Below are 23,455 nucleotides of genomic sequence, written 5' to 3'. Positions count from 1 at the left end.
AATTGAACGTGAACACAAACATAAGCAAATATCGCCCTATAGTTAGCAGAGTAAATCTACTAAATAGAAATCAGAGAACGGACCCTGGTTAGCCTCTTCAATTTTCCTTCACCCTCTTCTACTTAGTGCAGATAATTCACCATAAACTATGTTTAAACAGGGAATTGTGACTCAGGGAAAAATAAGGACAATGAGGATGCAATGAATATTTTCTACTGTCAATACTAAACTTGACACTTTGATTTCTTTTTCATTTAGTTAGTTAGTTTTACCTGGTAGAGAGAAAAGCATATGATAGTTCCTCTTGTAATTCAGACCCAAGTATACCAAGTAACTTTAAAAGATTATGTTATAGGACTAAAAATATCTAACAGTTACTCAGTGCTAACTCTGAGGCAGGCACTGTGTTATGTACATTACATGACATTACATGTTGATAGTCTATAGATAAGCAAAGTCTACAGATAAGGAAACATAGGCCTTGAGAGTATGTGGAATCTTTCCTAAAACCTCACAAGCTATAAATACAGAGCTGATACTCTTGCCCAACACCCTCTAATCCCCCAACTCACACCTTTAGCCACAGTGATTTGTTTCCCAAATAGTCTACACAGACTTCCATCCTCAGTGAGTGAATATCACTGCATAAAGATATCCTGCTACAGAGATGAAGCATGAGACTCTCAGGTTACATGTCTAGTGGCTGTCTTCAAATTCCTGTTCCTTCTGTACTTGTTATTGCTGCAAGTATAGTTTTTAAGTATCTATATCAAACACATACAGAGAGAGAGAGAGAGAGAGTCAAATTGTCTTAGAATCACTAATGAAAAATATAGAATTCCATAAGCAAAGTTAACTTTCTTGCTTAATTTCTTACCCACACAACACTCATTTCCTTAAAAAATCTTATGTTTTTACCCCTCAACAGGACCAAAAAGTGGCAGTTTAGGGAATTATTGTAGTATCATTTTTTTAATAAAGAGGGAGACCCATTTTAAGACTAGGCTTTCTTTGTTTAAAAGGCACACAAAATAACAAGAAAAGTAATAAAATGAGGTTGGTAAAACTTATGAAGAAGTAGCATTATTTCTCTCTAAATTACACAGAAACCAAAGGAGCAATTTGCCACACAGGTTTGTGTTTTGAAAACATTGACTGTGATTGCGATTGGAATTCTTTATGATAGGATTCCTTGGGGGTTGGAGTGTTCCTGTGGAGTGAAGGCCAATCTGTAAATGTTGTCAGAGAGAGTGAGATAAGCTGGCCCTGCTAGGATGCTAAGCGCTGTTAAGGACCTCAGTGCTGCTCAAAATCATTTTCTCCTTTCTTGGTTCCTTCTATAGTTACTATCAATTGTTTTATCTTGAAGCTTGGAGGTGGGAATGGAGAGGGAAGATTAAAATGGAGCCTAAAATGTATTCGAAGTTGGACTAGGAGGAAGGAAGACATGGATAATTTTTAAGTTAGGTTTATTGAGATATTTGCATTCAGGGAAATTTCTTGTTCCAAAGCATTCTCTTCTATGAGAGTCACAGCAAGATATAAAACAGTTCCACTACATTCTCTGCCAAAATCTCCCTTTGATGATGACTCCCTTCCTTCCCCTGGCATTCTCTGATCTGGATTTATACTACTGATCTGATTTTGATCTTTCTAAAACATCACGTGAATGGAACTAGACAATATAGAAGTCTTTTGTTTCTGCCATTTGCCATTATGCTTTTGAGATCCACCCACATGGGTTCAAGTACTTAGCTCAAAGAGTACCTACCTTTTAAAGGACCTTTAAAACAATGGTCCTTGTAGTAGACCAAAATTCAAAAGCTCCTGTAATGCATTAATCATACCTTCTACCAATCAGAAGTGGGCTCCATGGTTGGTTTGGTTTGGAAGGTAGGCAGTTCTTTCTTCCTAACAGTCTCAGAAGCTGCTGGAATAACTCCACTAACAGGAACACAACCCCATTGACAGGAAGTCAACCAAACAGAGCTTATGCCATTATTAATTGTGACCATAGTTTTAAGTAAAGGGAGACAACTTGAACTAGGTTAAGCAGAAATGCTAAGATTTGCAGAAGTGTGTTCTATCTCACAGATACTTAGAGCAATTGTAATCCATAGCAAGTCCAGAAACTGTAATTGTGAAGGAGACACAGGACTCAGTCCTTCCCTCGTCTTCTAGTACTACTCATGGGCTTCATCCTCTCTGTGACAGGCAGTCCTTTCATTAGCGGGACAATCTCTGGTTGTCTCCTAGTCAAATGGTGAGAGTGCCTGCTGGCTGCTAGGCGAGGCCCAAGCTTCCAGGGCAGAATCAGCCTTACTTTCCTGGTCTCATTCACTGTGAATGTTGTAGAGTTGGAAGGAGAATAGGGGGAAAGTCATATAATACTATATGCAAATGTTATTGAATTTTGTTTATGTGAACTGAGAATGTGTGCAGGAATGGTTTACTGAGAAGAGGGAATAGTCAAGAACATGTTAGAGATAATAAGAGATTCCATTTTATTTTTCAATTTAATCATAAGCTTATATATCACTAACCCGTCTTGGCCTGGCTACTAATTTATATTATATATTTAAATTTATAATATATGTCATATGTGTATATGAAACACTTTATGAGATCTAAGAGCTGTGTGTGTGTGTGTGCGTGTGTGTGTGTGTGTGTGTGCGCGCGCGCGCATACCACTTGAACCACTTCTGGACCTTTTTTAAGGTAGTTTATTGGAGACAATAATCTCATGGACTTTCCTGCTTGGGCTAGTTTCAAACCATCATACTTAGATCTCAGACTATTGAGTAGCTAGGATTATAGATATGAGTCACTGGTACCTGGCTAGTATTTTAACCTGGATCTTACCTTGGTCACTTTAATTTACACTGTGAATGTTACATAATTATAGTGGTTAGATACATATTCTTTGCATACTCAGAACCTTTAACTCTTAAAAAGCCTTGTCCTTCTAAAGTCTCATATAATGATTTTATTTTCTTGTTCTTTCCTTCCCTTCTGTAGGAAAGGTTACTTTTCCTTGAAAATCAGTGACCAGCAGTTCTTTTCTGAGCCACAGATGATCAACATACTGGCATTTTCAACACAGGTAAGAAAAATGTGAGGCTGAGTACAAACAATTGTATGTGCCTACTGAGTAACACAAGCACATCAAGGCTTTCTTGCAGTTTTTGACAAAATGATTGGTCTAAACTAACCTTGTTTTTTATTTATCATGAAATGCTACTGGAATTCTTTTTAGTCCTTTGGGTAAAAGCACTGTCCACAGTACCAATTCTTAATGGATCTCTTATACTCAGAGTTTCACATGAGCTACCCTGTTGATCTTTATGCCAGCCTTCTGAAATATTACTCTTTAATTTTTATATGAGGGAACTCAGGCATGAGGAGGTTAAATTGTCTGTTTATGGTGATGTAGCTAATAAATACCCAAAACTTGTACCCAGGAGACCTAGCTGCAGAAACTGAATACCTTATGATATCTTTCTTTATTGTTAAGAGTCTGATACTAGTCCTGCAGAAGAATTTAAAGGTCTTAAGACTTTATAAGTTTGAAGGTTATCTATTTCTTACTCTGGGGAATGGAATATAAAGGGATTTGAGGATCTTATTAAATGAAATGTTAGGGTGTCACCAGGAAAATACAAATCTGAGGGAATCAGGGTAGAAGTGAAGTAAGTCAATGGTATGACCCTTCATACTTACCCTCTGTCAAGCTGTATTCTTTTATTGTTCGTGGTGGTGGTCATGGGGCTAGAACTCAGGGCCTGGGTACTGTCGCTGAGCTCTTTCAATCAAAGTTAGTGCTCTATCACTTTGAGCCACAGTTCTACTTCTGGTTTCCTGGTGGTAAATTGGAAATAAGAATCACTCAGACTTTCCTGCCCTGACTGGCTTTGAACTTCTTACCTCAGGTCTCAGCCTCCTGAGTAGCTAGGATTATAGGCATGAGCCATTGGTGTCAGGCTTAAGCTATATACTTTATGTCCAGAATATATATAGTGGAAGAATTTCTGAGAACTGTGCTTGGGGAATAAACAGCTGAAATGTACAAAGAAAGTAAGAACATGCGCACACACACATACACACACACACACACCCATGAGTGTATACACATACACACACGGACACGCATGCACACCCATGGGTGTCCATAAATTGTGAATGGCAAGAGGATAGAGCACTGCTCTGGGAAAGAGACTACTTCAATCTCTACACATCAGTACTACTCAAGGAAGACACTAAATTATTCTGTTTAACTAGTATTTTAATATCTCTGCTCTAAAAACAAAAGTAATCATGGGTAATAACAAACTTGACCCAAAGTGACTGACAAAGTGCATTAGTAATTCAATGCAATGTCTGTTAATGATAGCATGACATCAGGGATTATTTAGAGTTACAAATGATTAGGAATTGATCCTAGGTTATATGCATAATTTTTGTTTTAATTAAAGCTAACACATACAATTCTAAATTTGGGCCAGATTAAGACTGTTTCCCTAGATGTTCCTTAATCAAACTCAGATGTTTTGTTTTGATCTTTTCCATTTGGGTTAATATGGATATCTAAGAGATATTTATGCGTAACTTTTTAATCTCATGATAAGTTCCCAGGGATCCCTGAGTAATATTTATTTTCTTACAATCAGATGAAAAAATAGGGGCTGGAGATATGGCCTAGTGGCAAGAGTGCTTGCCTCGTATACATGAGGCCCTGGGTTCAATTCCCCAGCACCACATATATAGAAAACGGCCAGAAGTGGCGCTGTGGCTCAAGTGGCAGAGTGCTAGCCTTGAGCAAAACAGAAGCCAGGGACAGTGCTCAGGCCCTGAGTCCAAGGCCCAGGACTGGCAAAAAAAAAAAAAAAAGAACAAATGTACATCTTCATGGTTCTCATTATGACACACTTTTTGTCATTATGACACACTTTTTGTCACTTTCAACTTTGTTGAAGTAGAATTTTAGAAGGGAATTTTACTTTTTGTTCCCTTAAACTTCTAAGAAATTTGGAAAGAGTCCTCAGCCTCCCTGAGATTTTTCTCGTGTAAGTCAATTTGATATTTTCCCCTTACAGATTTCAGCATCACCTTTGACTTTTCTTCCTTCAGAATATGAGGATCCATTCATTCCCCTTGTAGACTCTCATTAGAATTCTCATTTTGGGAATTCTGAAGTGTAGTTACTATCCAGTTTAGCACTCTGTAACTATTCTAATGATGCATCACTTAGAAATTCTTTAATGGTGATTGTCATTTCCAGGAGGCCAGGAAAGGACTCGTGGGTAGTTTTAAAAGAAAGTTATTTTGATTTAAAAAGGCAATGTGTTGAGAAAATAGTTCAACTTTAAAGTGTATAAAAAACCAATGAAGATGATATTTTCTTTGGCTACTGACCTGATTTTCTTTGTGTCTGTGTGAGTTTTATGCTGTTGTGGTTCATTAACTTTACTTTTTTATGAAAGAACATCTTATCTGCTTACTCAGTTTGTGGGGATAAACTTGAAAGCCCCAAGGAAAGCATGTTGAATTTTCTGTATTGTCGCTGAAACAGAGTTAACCAGGAGATTGCTTTACTCACCGAGGCCATAGTCTCATCAAGTTTTATAAGTTGGCTCAGGGTGGAGCCCTATTGAGATTTGGATGAAAAAACATGAAGAAGAAAATGACTGAGAGGGACCAGAAGTTGAATGAATTCAGAATACAGAAGTCAGCATGTTACACCGAATACTAGCCTGAAGCTCAGAAACATAGACCCAACATTTCCATGCCACTTGTTAGTCTTTCTTGGGTGCATTCAGCTGGTTGGGTGTTCTGACACTTGGCATGGTGGGGATACAATACAAGGCAAAATGGGACAGACTTTAGAAATTCAGAAGCAAGTTGCATCTTTTTAAGTTTAGTTTTTATTTTTTCTATGGCAATACTGGGGATTGACCCAGAGCTTTGCACTTGCTAGACACATGCTCTTAACACATGATTACTCTGCCAGCTCAAGACAGTGATGCCGAAGTGGCTTCAGAAACCTCTAGAACCCAGAGTGAAGGGACATCAATTACTGTGACGATGTGGCTGACCACAATTCTGACAAGTGGTTTGACCATAGAACAGGTTGGCAGTTTGAACATAGGGTTTCTGTAGCTCGGTGATAAAGTGCCTGCCTGGCATACACAAGGCCTTGGGTTTGATCCCCAGAACTGACGCCCCTCCCTGACCCAGAAAAGTATGGGATGTCAGTCGGGTTCCCAGCAGTATCTACTCCACTGCACTGTCCTCTGTCCTTGTGAAATGACTTTTCTTCCTCTCCCCCTTCCCTCCAACTCCGCAGGCTCCTTATGTGCTAAGAAATGAAGTTCTCCACATTAAAAGAGGAGAGCAAGGAACCATCACCACCCAGCTGCTTGACATCCGCGATGATGACAATCCACAAGATGTGATCGTTGAAGTGCTAACGCCTCCACTTCATGGCCAGTTGCTCCAAACATTGCCAACCCCTGCAGCTCCTATCTATCAATTCCGACTAGATGAGCTCTCCAGAGGCCTTCTTCTCTATGCTCATGATGGCTCGGAGAGCACGTCTGATGTTGCAGTCTTACAGGTCAATGATGGACACTCCTTCCAAAATATTCTCTTCCATGTGAAGACTGTGCCCAAGGTAGGTGGCATGTACAGAGTTACAATTTCCATATACCCACATAAAACTTTTTGCTGATAATACCATTTTGTGATTATTTATACAGTTAGAACATGAGTAGTTGTTAATTACTTCAAACATAATTTTTAGATAGGTGTTTATTAAGCATCTATAGGAGGAAGTATGTATTTTATTATAAGCTGCTTGATCTGAAAGGGCACTCTATAGGACCCTTCTGAGACATTTTAGTTGACTAATTGCCATAAAACTTATTTTCCATGCATCTATTTTTCACCTTCCTAATCCTATCAATCAAGATCATAAGAATCAGTTTTATTTATTCTCAAAGTAATGTAAAGAGGGGTTACAGTTTCATATGTAAGGCAGTGAGTACATTTCTTATCCAACTTGTTACCTCTTCCCTCATATTTCTCCCACCTTCCCATCTCCCCCCCTCCCATGAGTTAAACAGTTAGTTTACAGCATATAGTTTTGTAAGTATTGCTGTTGCATTGGTTCATCTTTTATCCTTTGTCTCTCCACCAAGATCAGTAACAGTGACATCAGGGGTAAAACCCTGGGGAAGAAAGACAAAAGAAAATAGCATCATTTCACATGTTATGTTTAAGATAACAAGGACAACGATAAACCACTTATTTCCATAACTTGGAATTCATTTCATTTAACATCATCTTACGTGTTCATATGTAGTAGCTATTGAGCTATTGTGATTTTCTGCTAGGACTATCCTAGACGTGTGTACTAATTATTCCCAGTGAGGGAAACCATAGAGTCTATGTTTTTAGGGGTCTGGCTCATTTCACTTAGTATGATTTTTTCCATCTCTGTTTTTGTCTGTCCTCCGCTACCTTAGGAAATGAGAAACTCATTTTCAGGTAATCCTAATGGATCAAAAGAGTTGGATCCAGTTATTCTATTAGCACAACTGGAGTGGGATGAAGAAGCTCTCTGTATTGGTAGGGGTTTTGGCCTAGGGACTTCACCCATATTTCCCATTCTGGTCATCAACATGTCAATTTCTTATGCTTTTTCTATGTCTATGAACATCAGTGCTGTTATTTTCTTAGCATTTACTTAATTTTTTTCTTTTTAAGTCAACTTGCTTTTTACATTGTGGCCTCATACAATCAATGCTAGTACTAAAACTCTTATATGCATTCTATAGAACTATAGTTCTATAGAGTTTATAGAACTATAGTTCTATAGAACTTTATTTATAGCTGGGCATCAGTGGCTCACACCTATAATTCTAGCTATTCAGGAGGCTGAGATCTGAGGATCAAGGTTCAAGTCTGCCCAGGAAGAAACAGCCATTAGACTCTAATCAAAAGAAAAAAGCCATAGGGTTTATGTTTTTTGGGGTCTGGGTCACTTCACTTAGTATGATTTTTTTGCAAGTCCTTCCATTTCCTTCCGAATGGGACAGTGTCGTTCCTTCTGATGGAGGCATAGAATTCAATTGTCTGTTTGTACCACATTTTCCTGATCCACTCATCTACTGAGGGGCATCTCGGTTGGTTCCATGTTTTAACAATGATGAGTTGTGCTGCAATGAACATAGATGTACTGGTGGCTTTAGTGTGGTCTTGCTTGTAGTCTTTTGGGTAGATGCCCAAAAGTGGGGCTGTTGGGTCATAGGGGAGCTCTGTGTTTAGCCTTCTTAGGAACTTCCACACTGCTTTCCAGAGAGGTTGAACACACTACCACTGTATCACATCTGAGTACTCTGGATACTGTTTATACAGGTATTAGAACTGGGGAATACCAAAAATGAGAGACAAAGAATAAAAAGAGAAACCATTCAGAAAGCAACACTTACAAAATCATTTGGTGTAAACCAACTGTATAACTCTTGGGGGAAGATGGGGAGGGAGAAGGGGAGAAATGACGGAGGAGGTGACAAGTAGAACAAGTAATGTACTCACTGCCTTTCATATTAATCTGTAAGCCCTCTGTACCACACTTTGACAATAAAGAAAACCAAGCAAACAAAAAAAAGAGAGAAAAGCCAGAAGTAGAGCTGCAGCTCAAGTAGTAGAGTGCTAGCCTTGAGCAAAAGAAGCTCAGTCCATCCATCCGTCCGTCTGCCCCCACTCCCCCCCCCACAAAAACCAAATAAAACAAAAACATTCCTCTATGTACTGAGGAAGGTAAGACTCAAAGAGAGTGGAGACATACAAATGGAGAGAGGGAGGGTGGGCTAATACAGTGAAAATATTCAACGTATGTATATGAAAATGGAACTGGGTAAGTTGAAGATGGGATAGAGAGGAGGAGAAAGATGGAAGGAATGACATTGCTCAAAAGGCACTCTACTCCTAAATTGACATATAGAACTGAAACTAGTATGTACAACTACTTGAGGATAATATTATAAAAAATGAAAAAGAAAAAATCATTTTCAAAACTTGGTAATATTTCACTGCCTTTGCTCAGTGCATCACGAATGGCTCTTTCTCATGGAAGTAGATTGGGAATCACATTTTTAAAAACTTTTCATTCACCCACCCTCAACGTGTCATTAATGATTAGCTAGAGAGATTGATTTTCTGAGGGCAGTTTAAAATTCATTTGTCAGTTTCTCACTACTGATCACTCAAAACTGGCGGTAGGGCCTCCTGAAGGGAAACAGCTAAATCTAATATGGTCTGCTAACTAGTTTCTCAGTCTCCTGCCTCATTATTTTCAGCTGCTGAGAACAGTGATGGTGGCATGCGAGAAATGGAGTACAGGAAGGCTGATTATGAGATAGAGTTGGCAGATGGCCACCTTGTAGCTAAGCCTAATTATCACCCCCTCGCAGTCACCCTGGGAAATAAAGTTGAGTTCTAGAGAGTTGAAGTCTAGACAGACTCAGAAAGTTTTCTTTCCTTCTTTCTTGTTTTCTTTCCAAAGGATGTGCAGGATTTCAGGGCAACCCCCACGGCCATGTTTCCTATCTCTGTGCTCAGAGCTCAGTTCCATGTATTGCACAATCATTTTCTTTGGAGTGGCTTAAGATGAAAATGTATCTCTAGGATTTTTGTGACTACCAAGACAAAATAAAGAAAAATAGAATTTAAACTCATCAAAGAGGCACAAGCACAGAGTATTAGAATCCCTGTAGACTATACCTTGTGAGTTAGGTAGGTATTACTAGGTCTGTTTGTGTTTCCAGAAAAGTGAATTTACATCAGCAACCCTTGCCTTTTAAATATATTGTACTGGAGTTCCAACTGTATACCATTATAATTTACATAAACATATTGTAAGGTTGAAAGCGTCAATGCTATTTTCCAACGAGTGAATTAATAATAAACTTGAGAAGCAACATTTTTTTAAGTGAATTTCGGTTGTGCCTGATCCCTCTCCTTTATACTGCTCCATCTCCCAGATCCTATGATTGTCTATTGAAGTGAACCATAACCATAGACACCTGTGATAAAGAGCCTCAGCATCTGCCAAGGGTGTGCTAATAGTAAACTTGATTATAATTGTTGGTTGTATTATACAAATAATACTACTTTTCTTTTTAGGAATTAAGAATTCTTTTCCTTATATCTCTCCTTCTCTTTATAATATCCTGCTACAGAAGGTTAGAATATGACTTTATTTTTTTCTAAGTGAAATTTAGACAGGAGAGTTTACATTTTTTTAACATTTATTGGACACTGAAACTTGATGTTAATTGTTCCTTTTGATCTTCATAGTCATTCTGAGAGGTTTATAAAATTAACTTTAATTTACCAAAAGAAGAAATGAAAGCATAAATAAATTTCAAAAAATTTGTTCTTATAAGGTATTTATTGCCAAGCTGTGATTTCTATGCAGTGTGCCTGCCTTTGATACTTAACCACAATGCTCTTTTCACTCTGGCCTGTGTTTTTCAATGATTTTTTCATACATATTCATGTTCCTTTACTGAATACATTAACACAATAATTTACTTGTGTTTACAATGTCCTATCCAAGCAGACCAGGCCCCAAGCCTGGATTCTTTCCTCTAGTTTCACCACAGTTTGTTACAAGTGTGACTATTTATATTCATTAGTCTACTGTGTCCAAGAAGAAGAAAAAAACAGCTTCAACTGTTACAACATTGGGTAGATGTGTAGTCAGACAAGATTGATCTTGTTCTAAGGGCCACTTCTGAGAACAGGCAGATTTCTTACCTTGAGGCTACCTATGTGTTAAATGTGAGAAAGGGTCAGTTGTTGACTGATGTCTAGCTGATGGCTTAAGTTGAATGACCAAAGGATTTCTATTTAATTCCTATTGGGTAGACATACAAATTAACACTAATCTTGGCCAACAGAGAACTTAGCCAACTTTTCATTCCTTATGATAGGAGGTGTTGTGGGAGGAGGGGCTATTGCTATTTTATCTTTTTGAGTATGTTACATTGCAAGGAGAGACTCAACACATTTTTTTGGTCGAATGAGTGGATAAGCAGATGGAGGCCACAGTTGAGTGAGCAAGTCCAGTACGTTGAATGGTTCCTTGTGTTTTCCTGTGTCTCAGGGGATCTCTACATCATATAATATTCAGGGCACCTGTGCTGTCACTGGGGTAACTCATCTAGGAAAGAGCAGAGGGGAGATCCATTCACCCTTGTTTCCAAGTTGCTCACCACTGTCCCCCAAACTTGTTCTGATACAAACGTGACTGTCACCTCTGGGCATAATTTGAGCTATTGAGGGAAGAATAGAACCTGGACTGCTTATTGGAACCAGGAAACTTGTTATGTTGTGGGAAGGAGACAAAGGAAAAATTATTAGAAGTAATAATGAATGCTCTGCTCAACAGGTTTCCATGAATTGGCTAGATTAGCAAACTCAAGCCTGCTCAGAGATAGACTTCTCAGACAGTCAACACCTGAATAAAGACCAAAAAGTGGACAGGGGCAAATCATGCTCTGCAGTGACCTTCTGTCTACTGCTGAGTTTTCACAAAATTACCTGCTTTTCCATTAACTAAGGTGCCCCTAGAAATCATGCTTTTAATTTTCCACTTTTGGTGATAAATATGATGATCTTTCTGACCTCATTTGTTGTTGTTTGAGCAGTTCGCTTAATGCTTTAATGATAAAAGCCCTCAAGAGCCATACTATCAACAGGGTGGAAAACTGTGTTGCTGAGTGTCCTTTCTGGCTGTGGTAACACCGGCGTGCAGCTACAAAGCCCTTTGTGATTTTCCCCAATTTCATTAATGCCTCCCTCCCTTTTGCAGTCTTACAGGGACAGTCAGTTGACGATAATATTAATAGTAATATATATATATATATATATGACTACACCAACACCTAGCATATATATATATATATATATGAATTGCAGATATCAATGAATACGAATCTATTTTCCAATAAATAAACTTTTGCCACATAACAAGATTTCCCTTTCAAGGAAAGTTACTTAGAGTATTCAATCCAGTTTCTCATAAGAGAAAGCTCAGATAACATTGCTTTAAGTGTTTTATCTGTCCATCCATCTTAATTGAAATCTACAGGGTGCAGAGGTTTGATATTCCTGACCTGGAATTATATGCTTCTAAGGCCATGTACACACACCCATAAACATAAAATCTTCCCAATTATATTCTCCTTCTTCTTTATGGTAAATTTTATCCTTATATTACCACATGGTTCTTCCCTAAAGTCTTCAGTGTCCTATAAGATGAAATTTTTTAAACTATGGGATGGATGTAATTGTGATAGTGCAAACCTATAATTGCAGTACTTAGGAGGTTGAAGCAAAGAGTTCAAGGCAAATATAGGCTACATGTTAAGACTCCATCTCAAGAGAAAGAGAAGAGAGAGAGAGAGCGTGTGCTCTTGAACGCTAAGGAATAATTTTATTTTTATAGAGTAAGTAAAATGATAGTCACTATTATATCCAGCTGTAGTAATTTTCTAAATAGTGCAGTATTAAAACTTTTATCTTGAATATGTTGACCTGGGATTAGGTTACTATCATTTTAGCTGAAGTTGAGCTGTTTATAATTCAATTTCTAATTTTGAGGGAGAGGGGTTACATTTTTGTGTGCGTTTTTTTTTTCCTCTAATGGATAGAGACATACTGCTCTCTTATTTGTGGCTCACACATTAATATTTTTATTGTAATATAATATGTAATGGCTAAACTTTATTACCAACATTTCTGTATATCTATTGTTCTATGAAATGAATTAGAAGACCTATTTAATTTAAAGCACCTTAGAATCATGCCCTCAATTTTATTTGTTGGGATTTCATTGCCTGCTAATGTACTCTGGAAAATATATAAAACATCACTGGGCAGGATATTGTTCAACTACTAAGATAGCTGATTTCTAATGCTAACAGGAATACTTGCACCAATGTTCAAGGGGAAAAATCCATTTGAAAATAAAGAAAATACCCAAACTATTGGCAAAATTACATTTCATTTAGGCTTTTTGGACACTTCAGCTGTAGAAAAAGATGGTATATGTTCTGTCCTCCTTTTCACAAATATTCCCCTATATTCTCCCAATAGAAAACAATATAAACAACTAATATCATGGTGAGCAAAAAAATTATACTGATGTTTGAAACTATTGAGTAAAAAGTAAATCCTTCTGAATATTTAATGTGCATAACATAATGAGTTTCAAGATATGAACATACCCATAAAACCATCATGACTTCAAAGTTTTCTTGATCTCTTTTATATAAGAACTTTTCTTCTTATTAAGACACTGAAATTCCTTTCTCTTAGAATATTTTAATTATGCCATTATGTATTGATGGTAATAGGCATTGTACTATATCAGAACTTATCTTTCAGAACTGAAACCTTGTGCCAGTTGACTACCATGTTGTTCCTCCAGTTTCCTACCCCTGTCAACCACCACTCTACTCTCTGCCTTTATGAATTGTCATACAAAATATGACTATTTTAGATCCATATGTGAGATGATGTAGTTTCTGTCTTCTTGTCTCTTAGCATTATGTCCTATAGGGCCACCTATCATATCCCAAATGCAGAATTTCTTACATTTATAAGGCTAAATAAGACTGTGTTTCCTTTGTGATTTGAATTATGTAGTCATCATATGTATTGATTCCTTTTTCTCTCTTTTTTATTAGCTTACATTAGTTATATGGAGGTGGATTTCATTTTTCCTTTCCACACATATTTACAATGTATTCCAGTCAACCTCATTTCCTCTGTCACTTCCCTACTTGACTCCTTTGTCGTTTTCTCTTTCTCTTTTCTATATCTACTGCAGATTTTTCTTTGTGATTACAGTGAGGCTTTTGTAAAGCATATTATAGTAGTCCGCTTCAGGCTAGTAACCATGTCTCTTCAAACACATTCAAGACTCTCCACTTTTAGTTTTTCTGCCTCACGCCATTTTATGTAATTGGTCTCACAACTTATGTCTCTGCATTATAAATCCACTAATCAATTTCTTTTGCTCTATTTCTCTTTAATACATTTGTCTTTGAACTTTATACAAGTGTCATAATATTGGGTATAAGAGGAATGCTTATAGACGGAATAATGGCAACATGTCTCTACATGTTCAGTACAGATACCATTATTTTTCAGAATGTTTTTAATTTTCAGTAGGTTCAATCATGTGTGAGCAGCCCATGGATACAAAAGGTTATCTATACTTTCCTCTAGCAGTGAGTTTTCTGCTCTTATGTGCTTTTATGTTACTAATTACCATCCTTTTATTTCAACTTGAAGAATTCTATCATTTCTCGTTAAGACAGGCCTACTGGTGGTAAACTACATCAACTTTTGTTTGGGGAAAATATTTATGTCTCCTTCATTTCTGAATAAATTGTTGTTGGCACTTTGGCCAAATTGTTCCACTTTGCTAGCCCAAAAAGTTATTGAAGAGAAATCCTCCAAAAGTCCACTTATATGTGGAAGATCGCTTTTTTCTTATTTTCATTCAAAATCTTGTTTCATTTTGATTTCTGAAAACTTTGCTATAATGTGTCAGTAAAGATTTTGTTAATGTACAATGTATTTTGTCATGTATTTGGCTTCATTGGTTTAAAATTTTATTTCCCTCTGTCTCAGATGAGGAAAGGTTTTTATTTAATCGTGTTTATTTTTTGTTGTCTTTAAATAGTTAGACAAAGGAGTTGCCATATAACCAGGCACTGTGTGAATACAACGTATCTTGATCAATGTTACCTCTTTCAACAATTTAATGTCATTATTTTTTAACTTCCTTTCTCTTTATTAGCATATAGTAATTACACAAAATAATGGATTACATGATTACATTTTCATGCATATGTATATATATATTCTTTGATCCTGTTATTTCTTTTTAAATTATCCTTAAGTAGTTGTCCAAAATAGTTACCATTTAACAAAGTAGTTTATGAATACAATGCATCTTGACTAGTGTCACTTTTTTCAACATTCTCACCATCAATCCAAAAATACTCATTCTCTCACTTTTCTTTTTTGTTAGTTGTGGGGCTTGAACTCAGGGCCTAGGAATTGTCTCTGAGCATTTTTGCTCAAGTCTAGTGTGCTACCACTTGGAGCCACAGTGCCAATTTCAGTTTTCTGGTAATTAACTGGAGATAAGGGTCTCACTGACTTTCCTGCCATGGCTGGCTTCAAACCGCGATCCTTAGATCTCAGCCTCCTGAATAGCTAGGATTATAGGTGTGAGCCTCTGGCGCCCAGTCCCTCACTTTTTTAAATTTTGTAGCATGTACATTGAATTTTTCATTGTATTTTTCACCCCATTCTCCTCTTCATTCATCTACCCCTACCTCTTTACCCTAACCCATCACTTTCCAGTTCTATTTCCATTTCCTGGTGTTTATTTTGCTGAACTTTGTATACACTTGTACATTACTCAATGTAATTACTTAGGAGTTTGTAAGCTAAATCTAGCTTCCACATAGGAGAGAAAACATAGGTTCTCTGACTTTGAGTCTGACTTCACTTAACCCTATTTTTTTCAGGTGTTTACATTTCTTTACAAATGGTACAATATTACTCTTTCTAATGGATGAGTAAAATTCCAGTGTGTGTGTGTGTGTGTGCGTGTGTGTGTGTACACGCGCGCACCTGTTTGTGTGTGTATGTATGTATGTATGTTACATTTCCTTGATCCCTTCATCCATTGAGCAGCATCTGGGCTGATTCTATACTTTGACTATGGTGAATTAGTGCTTCATGAACATGGTTGTGCTGGTGGCTTTACTGTCTCCTGATTTGTAATCTTTTGGATAAATGCCCAGGAGTAAAAGGAACGTTTTTGTTGTTGTTGCTTTGAGTTTCTTTCTTTCTTTCTTTCTTTCTTTCTTTCTTTCTTTCTTCCTTCCTTCCTTCCTTCCTTCCTTCCTTCCTTCCTTCCTTCCTTCCTTCCTTCCTTCCTTCCTTCCTTCCTTCCTTCCTTCCTTCCTTCCTTCCTTTCTTTCTTTCTTTCTTTCTTTCTTTCTTTCTTTGTTTTATTTTTTTCCTTTCCCAATATTCTGACTGGATAATTTCAAATGAGCTGTCTTTGAGCAAATGCTCTTTTTTCTTCTGGTATTGCATGGAGCTCCTTTGAAGTTTTCATTTCATTCATTGCATACATTGGTTCCAGAACTTTGTTTCTTTTCTTATGGTTTCTAACTTTTTTGGCTATCTTTTTGTATTTTGTTCTGAATTTTTGTTTTAAACCCTGTCTGTATTTTTGTTACTCATATTTTTTGAGTTATTATTTTGTGCACCTCATCATGCAGTTCACAGATTTCCATGGGGGGTGGGCATCACTGTAGATATGTTTTCTTCCTTTGGTGGTGTCATGTTTCCTTGGTGTGTGTGTGTGTATGTGTGTGTGTGTGTGTGTGTGTGTTGTGTGTGTGTGTGTATTCCTTGAGTCTTCCATTACCGTTCACATTTGAACAAGCAATTGTCTTCCTCCTTCTTTACCTGATGGCTTCAGGAAAGGAAAAAAAAAATCACCACTCAGTTCTCTATGAGTTTTGAAGTTCCATTAGATCTTCTGTCTGGATATGCCCAAGCTAGTCTTTTTGTTGTCTTCTTTGGTAGTCCTGGGATTATAATCCTTCTTTTGAAATGTCAAAGCCAAACTATATGCTTGAAAACTTTCCATTTATTTTCCTTGTCAGTGTTCTGACATATTCAAGTTCTTTTATATCATGCATGCTCTGTGGAGAGTGTGTTAGCTGAAGATAGAAGATACACTCTCTACAGGGGCCAGCATGCACTGTTTATGAGGGAGCATAGGGCACAGGCTATGGAAGGCATGCATGGAATGCTGTGAGTACTTCCTACATAGTTGAAGAGTCTGCAATCACAGCATCTCATGGGGTCCATGGACCAGGCTCTTAGTGAAATGGATGAGCTGTTTAATAAGGTTTTCGCCTATTTTATTACAGTGATCTACAATGTTGTCCCTGTGGACTCCTTTCTGTTTGCTTTGCTCCAAAAATATTCAGCCAAGTGTATTCAGTACCCAAGGCCAGTAAGTACCCTTAGTGTTATACATGTCATGAGACAAAATAGGCCTCTTGTGCACTGTCACATAAAGAATCTGGGCATTTGCTTTGCTCTCATAGAAGAAATCATGCTCTTAAAGATTTTTGGTTGTGTCTACTTGAAGGCTGGTGATATGGGTAAAAAAAAAAAACAAAAAAAAACCTTTTCTTCTTATTCCTTCTAGTGCATCTATTCTTTTCTTTTTCTCCACTAAGATACTAGAATCTTTCATTCGCATATGGGACTCTCATGATGGTATTGTCATTTAATGGCAGCTGTTAAAATTAGGGTTTCTGTAGTGGCTGTAATCCTAGATACTCAGGAGGCTGAGAGCAGAGGAAGATAGTTTTAGGTCAGCCTAGGCAGAAAATTTACAAGACCCTCAATCAAAGAAAAATAAATCATCTCACAAAGACAAAATTGGAAGTGTGGCTCAAGTGGTAGAGCACCAACCACCAATATAGCAAGAATGAGGCCCCAAATTCAAGCCTCAGTACAAAAAAAAAAAAAAAAGGAAAGAAAAATAAAGAAGGATTATGCTTCTTGTCCTTAGTAATGGTTATTTGTTTCCTTTTAAGTACTGAAAATGATACTTTAGAAATGGAAGCATGTATACTGTGAACATTCTAAAAGACATACCTGTCTTTAGAAGAATCCTCTACAACATTGTAGTCCTTTGGCATTTAGATGCCATTGCTATAATACTTTTCCAGATGCAGAGTTTGATTCAGTAGATCTGATTCAGAAGTTCTGAGGTTGAGTCTAAGATCCTGTACATCCCATTAAGCTCCTGGTGCTGCTGCTGTTCTATAAGCACTGAGTTACAAGTCATACTGTCTCTTCACTAGTCACATTTACACAGGAGATGGAGCACTGTGTTGATATGAATAGGCAAAAGCAAGGTGTGGTGGAGAGCTATCTGAGAATGAGCACTGAGGATACAGTGCTTACTTGCTAGGAATCTGAAAAGCCACATCACCTTTTAGTCCAATAATGTGGTTACTGGTGTATAGTTGATCTCTATAACCAAAACCAAATTTGACATGGCTGCTGCTATTAGAAAACTTCCTAGCAGTTAAGAAACATGGGCCCAAATGTATCATAGTATATAAAACTCTGTTGGAGTCAGAGCTCTGTCTCTCAGAATACTGAATGAAAACATGCAACATTTCTGACACACTTTGATGCTTTTGTAAATAATTTGCTAAACCCATTGTGAAAGCAGAGGATCCGCTGGGATTTTTGCCTGAGTACCAACCAGAATAGAAGGTGCCTTTGCCACTGCTCTCCTTGGTACCTTTGACTCCATTTCCTAGTATGTGTGATGCAGATTGCCATGATTCTGAAGTGACATACTCAAGTGTCAAATGGCTATAAAAGAATAGTTGTTTCTTCTGCTGAAAATTCTCCTCCTGAGAGTTGCTGTTTGCTCTGTTGTTTATAGGCATATTTGAAAATAATAACAATAATTTAGAAAACCATCCCTTTTCAAGTGCCCTATTTTAAGATATCAAATTTACTGAATTCTGAAGTATGAAAACTGAACCCTGGCAGCCTTGCTAATCACATTCTGTGGAAAACGTCAATTAGGAGGCTTAGGAACAGGCTGTACACCTTGTAAATCGGGAATGGCAGTGCTTTATAATGGCATTAGCTTTAGCAATTAAATTGGTGACTTTCTCAGGAGTGAAAAACAGGTGATATCTTCCAGCCTACTACTCCCAACTCTGTTGCTTCCCTCCCCACCAGCAACCAGGGATGTCAATTTGGCTTTTGTGGTGTTTCTAGGATCTGTTTCTTGCTGTTCATTCCCACGGCAATTGCTCTCTGATAGGCCTTCATCTTTTTTCTGCTCAACCACTGCACGGACTTTTTAAATGGTTTCCTTGGCTCAGGTTCATCCTAATGCTAGTCGCTTGCCCTTGGAGTCTGTGCTCTAAAGCAGACTGATAGCCTATCAGTCAGATGATGCCATTTTCTTCCCCAAAGACTCCTGTTTTCTTTCCATTGCTTATAAGATAAATTGAGACTTTTAACTTAGCTTCTGCCTTTTACTAGCCTTCCTTAGGATGGTGTCACTTTTTATCCATCCTCCTCTGGTTCTCTGAGCTCTACTGCCACCAAAGCTTTGAACAGTTTATTCAACACACAGTGTATTGTTTCCCAAGTTTACCTTTTGCTGAAGCTAGTCCCTTTGTCTAGAATCTGTCCCCCTACTTCTCTACATAAAAGCCCATTTTTTGTTATTCAAAACTGAAATCTTTTTTAAGAAAATCATCCCAATACTTTTTTCCCTCTATCCCCCCTTAGCTTCTGTTCAAGCTTTTCGTGGAGCATGGCTTGTGAAGCATCCTAATCATTCGATGTCTCTCCCTCCAGGCCTCAAGTTCTGAAGTTAAACTCCTGCTTCAGACATTTTTGTATATTTCAGTTCTCTAGGGAAGAAAATGACATGAAGTAGGTGCTTACAGAATAACTCCTGAATATGGTAGGCAGTAAGAACAGGAGAGATAGACAAAAGAAGAAAGAAATGGAGAGATTTAGTCTTTTTTTCATTTTTATTTTTATTGAAAGGGTGATGAGCAGGGAGGGTACAGTTATATAAGTAAGGTAATGATTACATTTGTTTTTTAACCATGTTACCTCATCCTTCATTTGCTCTCACTTACCTCTCCCTACTCCCCTCCACACACCACCACCCCCCCAGTTGTAAGGTTGATATCCAACCTATTGTTAAGTGAGTATCATTGTTGTATTAGTTTGTCCTTTGACCTGCTGCTTCAGTGATTCCCTTTCCTTTCTCCTGGTTGAATAATCTTATATACATGACACAGGTACAGGTAAGAGAGATGAAAGAAAAAAACAATACAAATTAAAAAATTTTTAAAGCTACATACAGTAGATAATATAAGAACCTCTGTTTCCTTATCTTGGAGGTCCTATTGGTACACTATAATGGCCCTATGTATTAAGCAACTGGGTTGTTGAGCTCCCCTTTAAGAATATCATAGACATATTCTAGTTCTTACAAATAAAGGAAAACATGCAACCTACTTTTCTTTAGATTTGGCTTACTTCACCTAATATAATTTTTCCAGATCTTTCCATTTCCTTACAAATAGGGCAATGTCATTTTTTCTAATGGAAGCATATTGTGTAGATATACCACATTTTCTTGATTCATTCATCCACTGTGGGGCATCTGATTCCATATCTTGGCTATGGTAAACAATGCTGCAATGAACCTTCTTGTGCTGGTAGCTTTAGTGTGGCCTTGTTTAGAGTCTCTTGGATAAATGCCCAGGAATGGAATCACTGGGTCATGGGAAAGCCCTATGTTTAGTCTTTTTGGGACCTCCATACTGCTTTCCAGAGTGGTTGTGCCAGTTTGCATTCCCACCAACAGTGTAGTAGCATTCCCCTTTGTCCACATCCCCTCCAGTATCTGTTATTATTAGATTTTTTTGATTTGAATTTCTTTTATGGTTTCAGTTGTTGAGCATTTCTTCTTTAATAATATAATTTACTTACTGATGACAAAGGAGAAGATGATGATGTATGAGTCCACTTAGTAATATATACATATATGTGCATATAGCAGCATGTAATATATATATATTCATGGTTCATAGTGTGACCCTATGTTATGAATCTCTTTGTTTTACTAGGTTGTCTTTAGCAACAATAAGAGCTAATAACATATGTATATATACACATATGTCTATGCACATATAGGTGTAATATGCACATATGTGTAATGTATTTTGCACATATGTATATATTTGTTACATGTGTACATGTACACATGTACATGTGTCTGTGCATATATATATAGAGAGAGACACCATCTCTCTATGTTACCTGCACTGGCGTGGATCTCGTGATCATCCTGTTTCAGCCTCCCTAGTTTGGGAATTACAGACAAATGCTGTCATCCCTAACTTGATAACTTATGCACTTAAAGATCCATGTTTTTTTTTATCTTGCATTTGTCTTGTTCTCAATTCTGCACTTTTCCCTTATCATAGAATGATGGATCTCTTCGGCTCATGGCAGATTCAATGGTGTGGGTTCCAGAAGGGGGGATGCTGCAGATTACCAACAGAATCTTGCAGGCAGAAGCACCAGGTGCCCGAACTGAAGATATCATCTACAAGATTACTCAGGATCGTCCCCAGTTTGGTAATGTTTTTGTCCTTTTGGCAAGATTTTATCTTTGCATTCAGTGGTCTAAAATTTGCTCTTATACAATTCCATATAGCAAGGCTGCAATTCAAATGAACTGAACCTCTTTTCCTTTCCTCTCCTCCTCTCTCTACGCCTCCCCTCTCCTCACTTCCCCTCCTTCTGTCCTCCTTTTGTGCTCTTTTTTTTTCCTCTGTTCGTTTTGGGTGCTGTGGATTGAGTCCAGATTCTTACACTTGCTACACAACCTATTTTTTTTTTTTGAGATAGTGCTTGCCAACTTTGTAAAGGTTGGCTATAAATTGCTAGCCTCCTACCTCCACCACCATAGTAACTGGAATTATAGGGGGGCATCAACATGCTCAGCCTTACATTCCTCTTAAAAGTAAGAAAATTAATGATAACTATCACATTGTATATATAGTAGTATACAAATTTATACACACACATATCACTTAAAATTTGATTTATGTTTCTAAATAATTTTATTTCATACACGAGGAAGATGGGTAAAGTAGCTTGACAGTTTAATTTTATGTGGTACTAAGGAATTGAACCCAGGGCTTCATACATGCTAGGCAAGCACTCTACCACTAAGCCACATTCCCAGCCCTTGTTAGTTTAATTTTAAAGGCCAGACTCTCTACCTTCATTTTGTGTCCTTCTTAGATCATATACAACCTTCTTGACAAGGCCGTTTGAAAGATTACACATTAACATTCTTCAGTGTTTTCTACTATTACTTCTGGTAAAATACAATAATGAGAAAGTTCCATTGTCACCTCTTAGAAATGTTGGGTAAAATATACTGACAATTGCCGGGCACTGGTGGCTACTCAGGAGGCTGAGATCTGAGGACCATGGTTTGAAGCCAGCTCAGGCAGGAAAGTCGGTGAGACTATTATCTCCAATAAACTACTCAGAAAAAGCCAGAAGCAGCACTGTGGCTTAGGCAGTAGAGTGCTAGCCATTAGCTAAAGAAGCTCAGGTGCCAGCAACCAAGTCATTCTGTGTAGGAGTGAATGGCAAGACTGCCCTGAGAGGAGTGAAATGCACCTTAGTGACCAGGGCACTGGGATTTAAGGCCTGTGCAAAGGCATAGAGTGAAAGAATAGGAAATAGGAAGCTCACTAGCACAGACACAACATCGCAAAGAAACTTGCCTGTCTTTTCCAGGGTTCAGAATCAAGCAGAATCTATTGAGAGTTCAGAACACCAAGTTTTATTTCTCCTACAGACTCATAGTTAGGTTATGTCACATGTTTTGTTTGAGATACTCACATCTTGAACATTATATGAAACTTAGTCTCCGGCCACTATAACTCGTAGGAACTCCTGGAGAAGGCCCACCGCCAGCAGGCCCCATGGGGCTCTCACAGCACAGAATTTTAAAGCCACAGAACAAAAAGGAAACAATCTTGAGTATTTAACAAAAACAAATAAGATTAAAACTTAAATAATTTTAAATAGTCTTATCTGAACTATGAAATAAATGTATTTAAAGTGAGTTAAAGGGGGCTGGGAATGTGGCTTAGCGGTAGAGTGCTTGCCTAGCATGCATGAAGCTCTGGGCTTTGATTACTGAGCACCAAATAAGCAGAAACAGCTGGAAATGGCTCAAGTGGTAGAGTGCTAGCCTTGAGCAAAAGGAAGCCAGGGACAGTGCTCAGGCCCTGAGTTCAAGCCCCAGGACTGGCAAAAAAAAAAATGTGGTTTAAAGGCAGACTGGAAGGAATAAAAATTGTAAAGAAGTAACCAAATGCTGCAAGAATAAAGAAATGGGTAGGTTTGTTTGTTTTGAGATGGAGTCTCACTATTTTTTCTGTAGGCTGATCTCTAACTCCTTAGCTCAAGTGAGACATTTACCTAATACCTACCACTAAATGAATCCTTATTCACTTTTTTCCAGTTTTCCTACTTCAGCCTCTCAAGTAGTAGGACTTCAGGTGCTTGCCAACTTGCCTGGCTAGGTAGATTTTTTTGGAAATATATAATCATCTAAAAATGGAAAATGATATTAATTAAAAATGAAAGCTTGCCTGAGTAATTTATGCCTATAATCCTAGCTAGTTGGGGATAAACTTGGAAGGATTGCTATGCAAGACTACACCAGGCCAAAACAAGTAAG

The 23,455-nt window shown here is 37.7% G+C and overlaps 1 protein-coding gene across 6 annotated transcripts in view; it reads left to right on the top strand.

Moving 5' to 3' along the window:
- The window catches only part of Fras1 (Fraser extracellular matrix complex subunit 1), a 423,435-nt gene that overhangs the window by 279,222 nt on the left and 120,758 nt on the right, over positions 1-23,455 (top strand). For all 6 annotated transcript variants that reach the window (XM_048364092.1, XM_048364090.1, XM_048364089.1 and 3 more), the window contains 3 exons: positions 3,019-3,103; positions 6,344-6,670; positions 21,171-21,324. In XM_048364092.1, coding sequence (XP_048220049.1) covers positions 3,019-3,103; positions 6,344-6,670; positions 21,171-21,324 — 566 coding nt within the window. The remainder of the gene's footprint in view (positions 1-3,018; positions 3,104-6,343; positions 6,671-21,170; positions 21,325-23,455) is intronic.

The sequence above is a fragment of the Perognathus longimembris genome, chromosome 16, assembly GCF_023159225.1.
Source record: "Perognathus longimembris pacificus isolate PPM17 chromosome 16, ASM2315922v1, whole genome shotgun sequence".
In the NCBI taxonomy this organism is placed as follows: Eukaryota; Metazoa; Chordata; class Mammalia; order Rodentia; family Heteromyidae; genus Perognathus; species Perognathus longimembris.
This window is presented reverse-complemented; position numbering and strand designations above follow the sequence as displayed.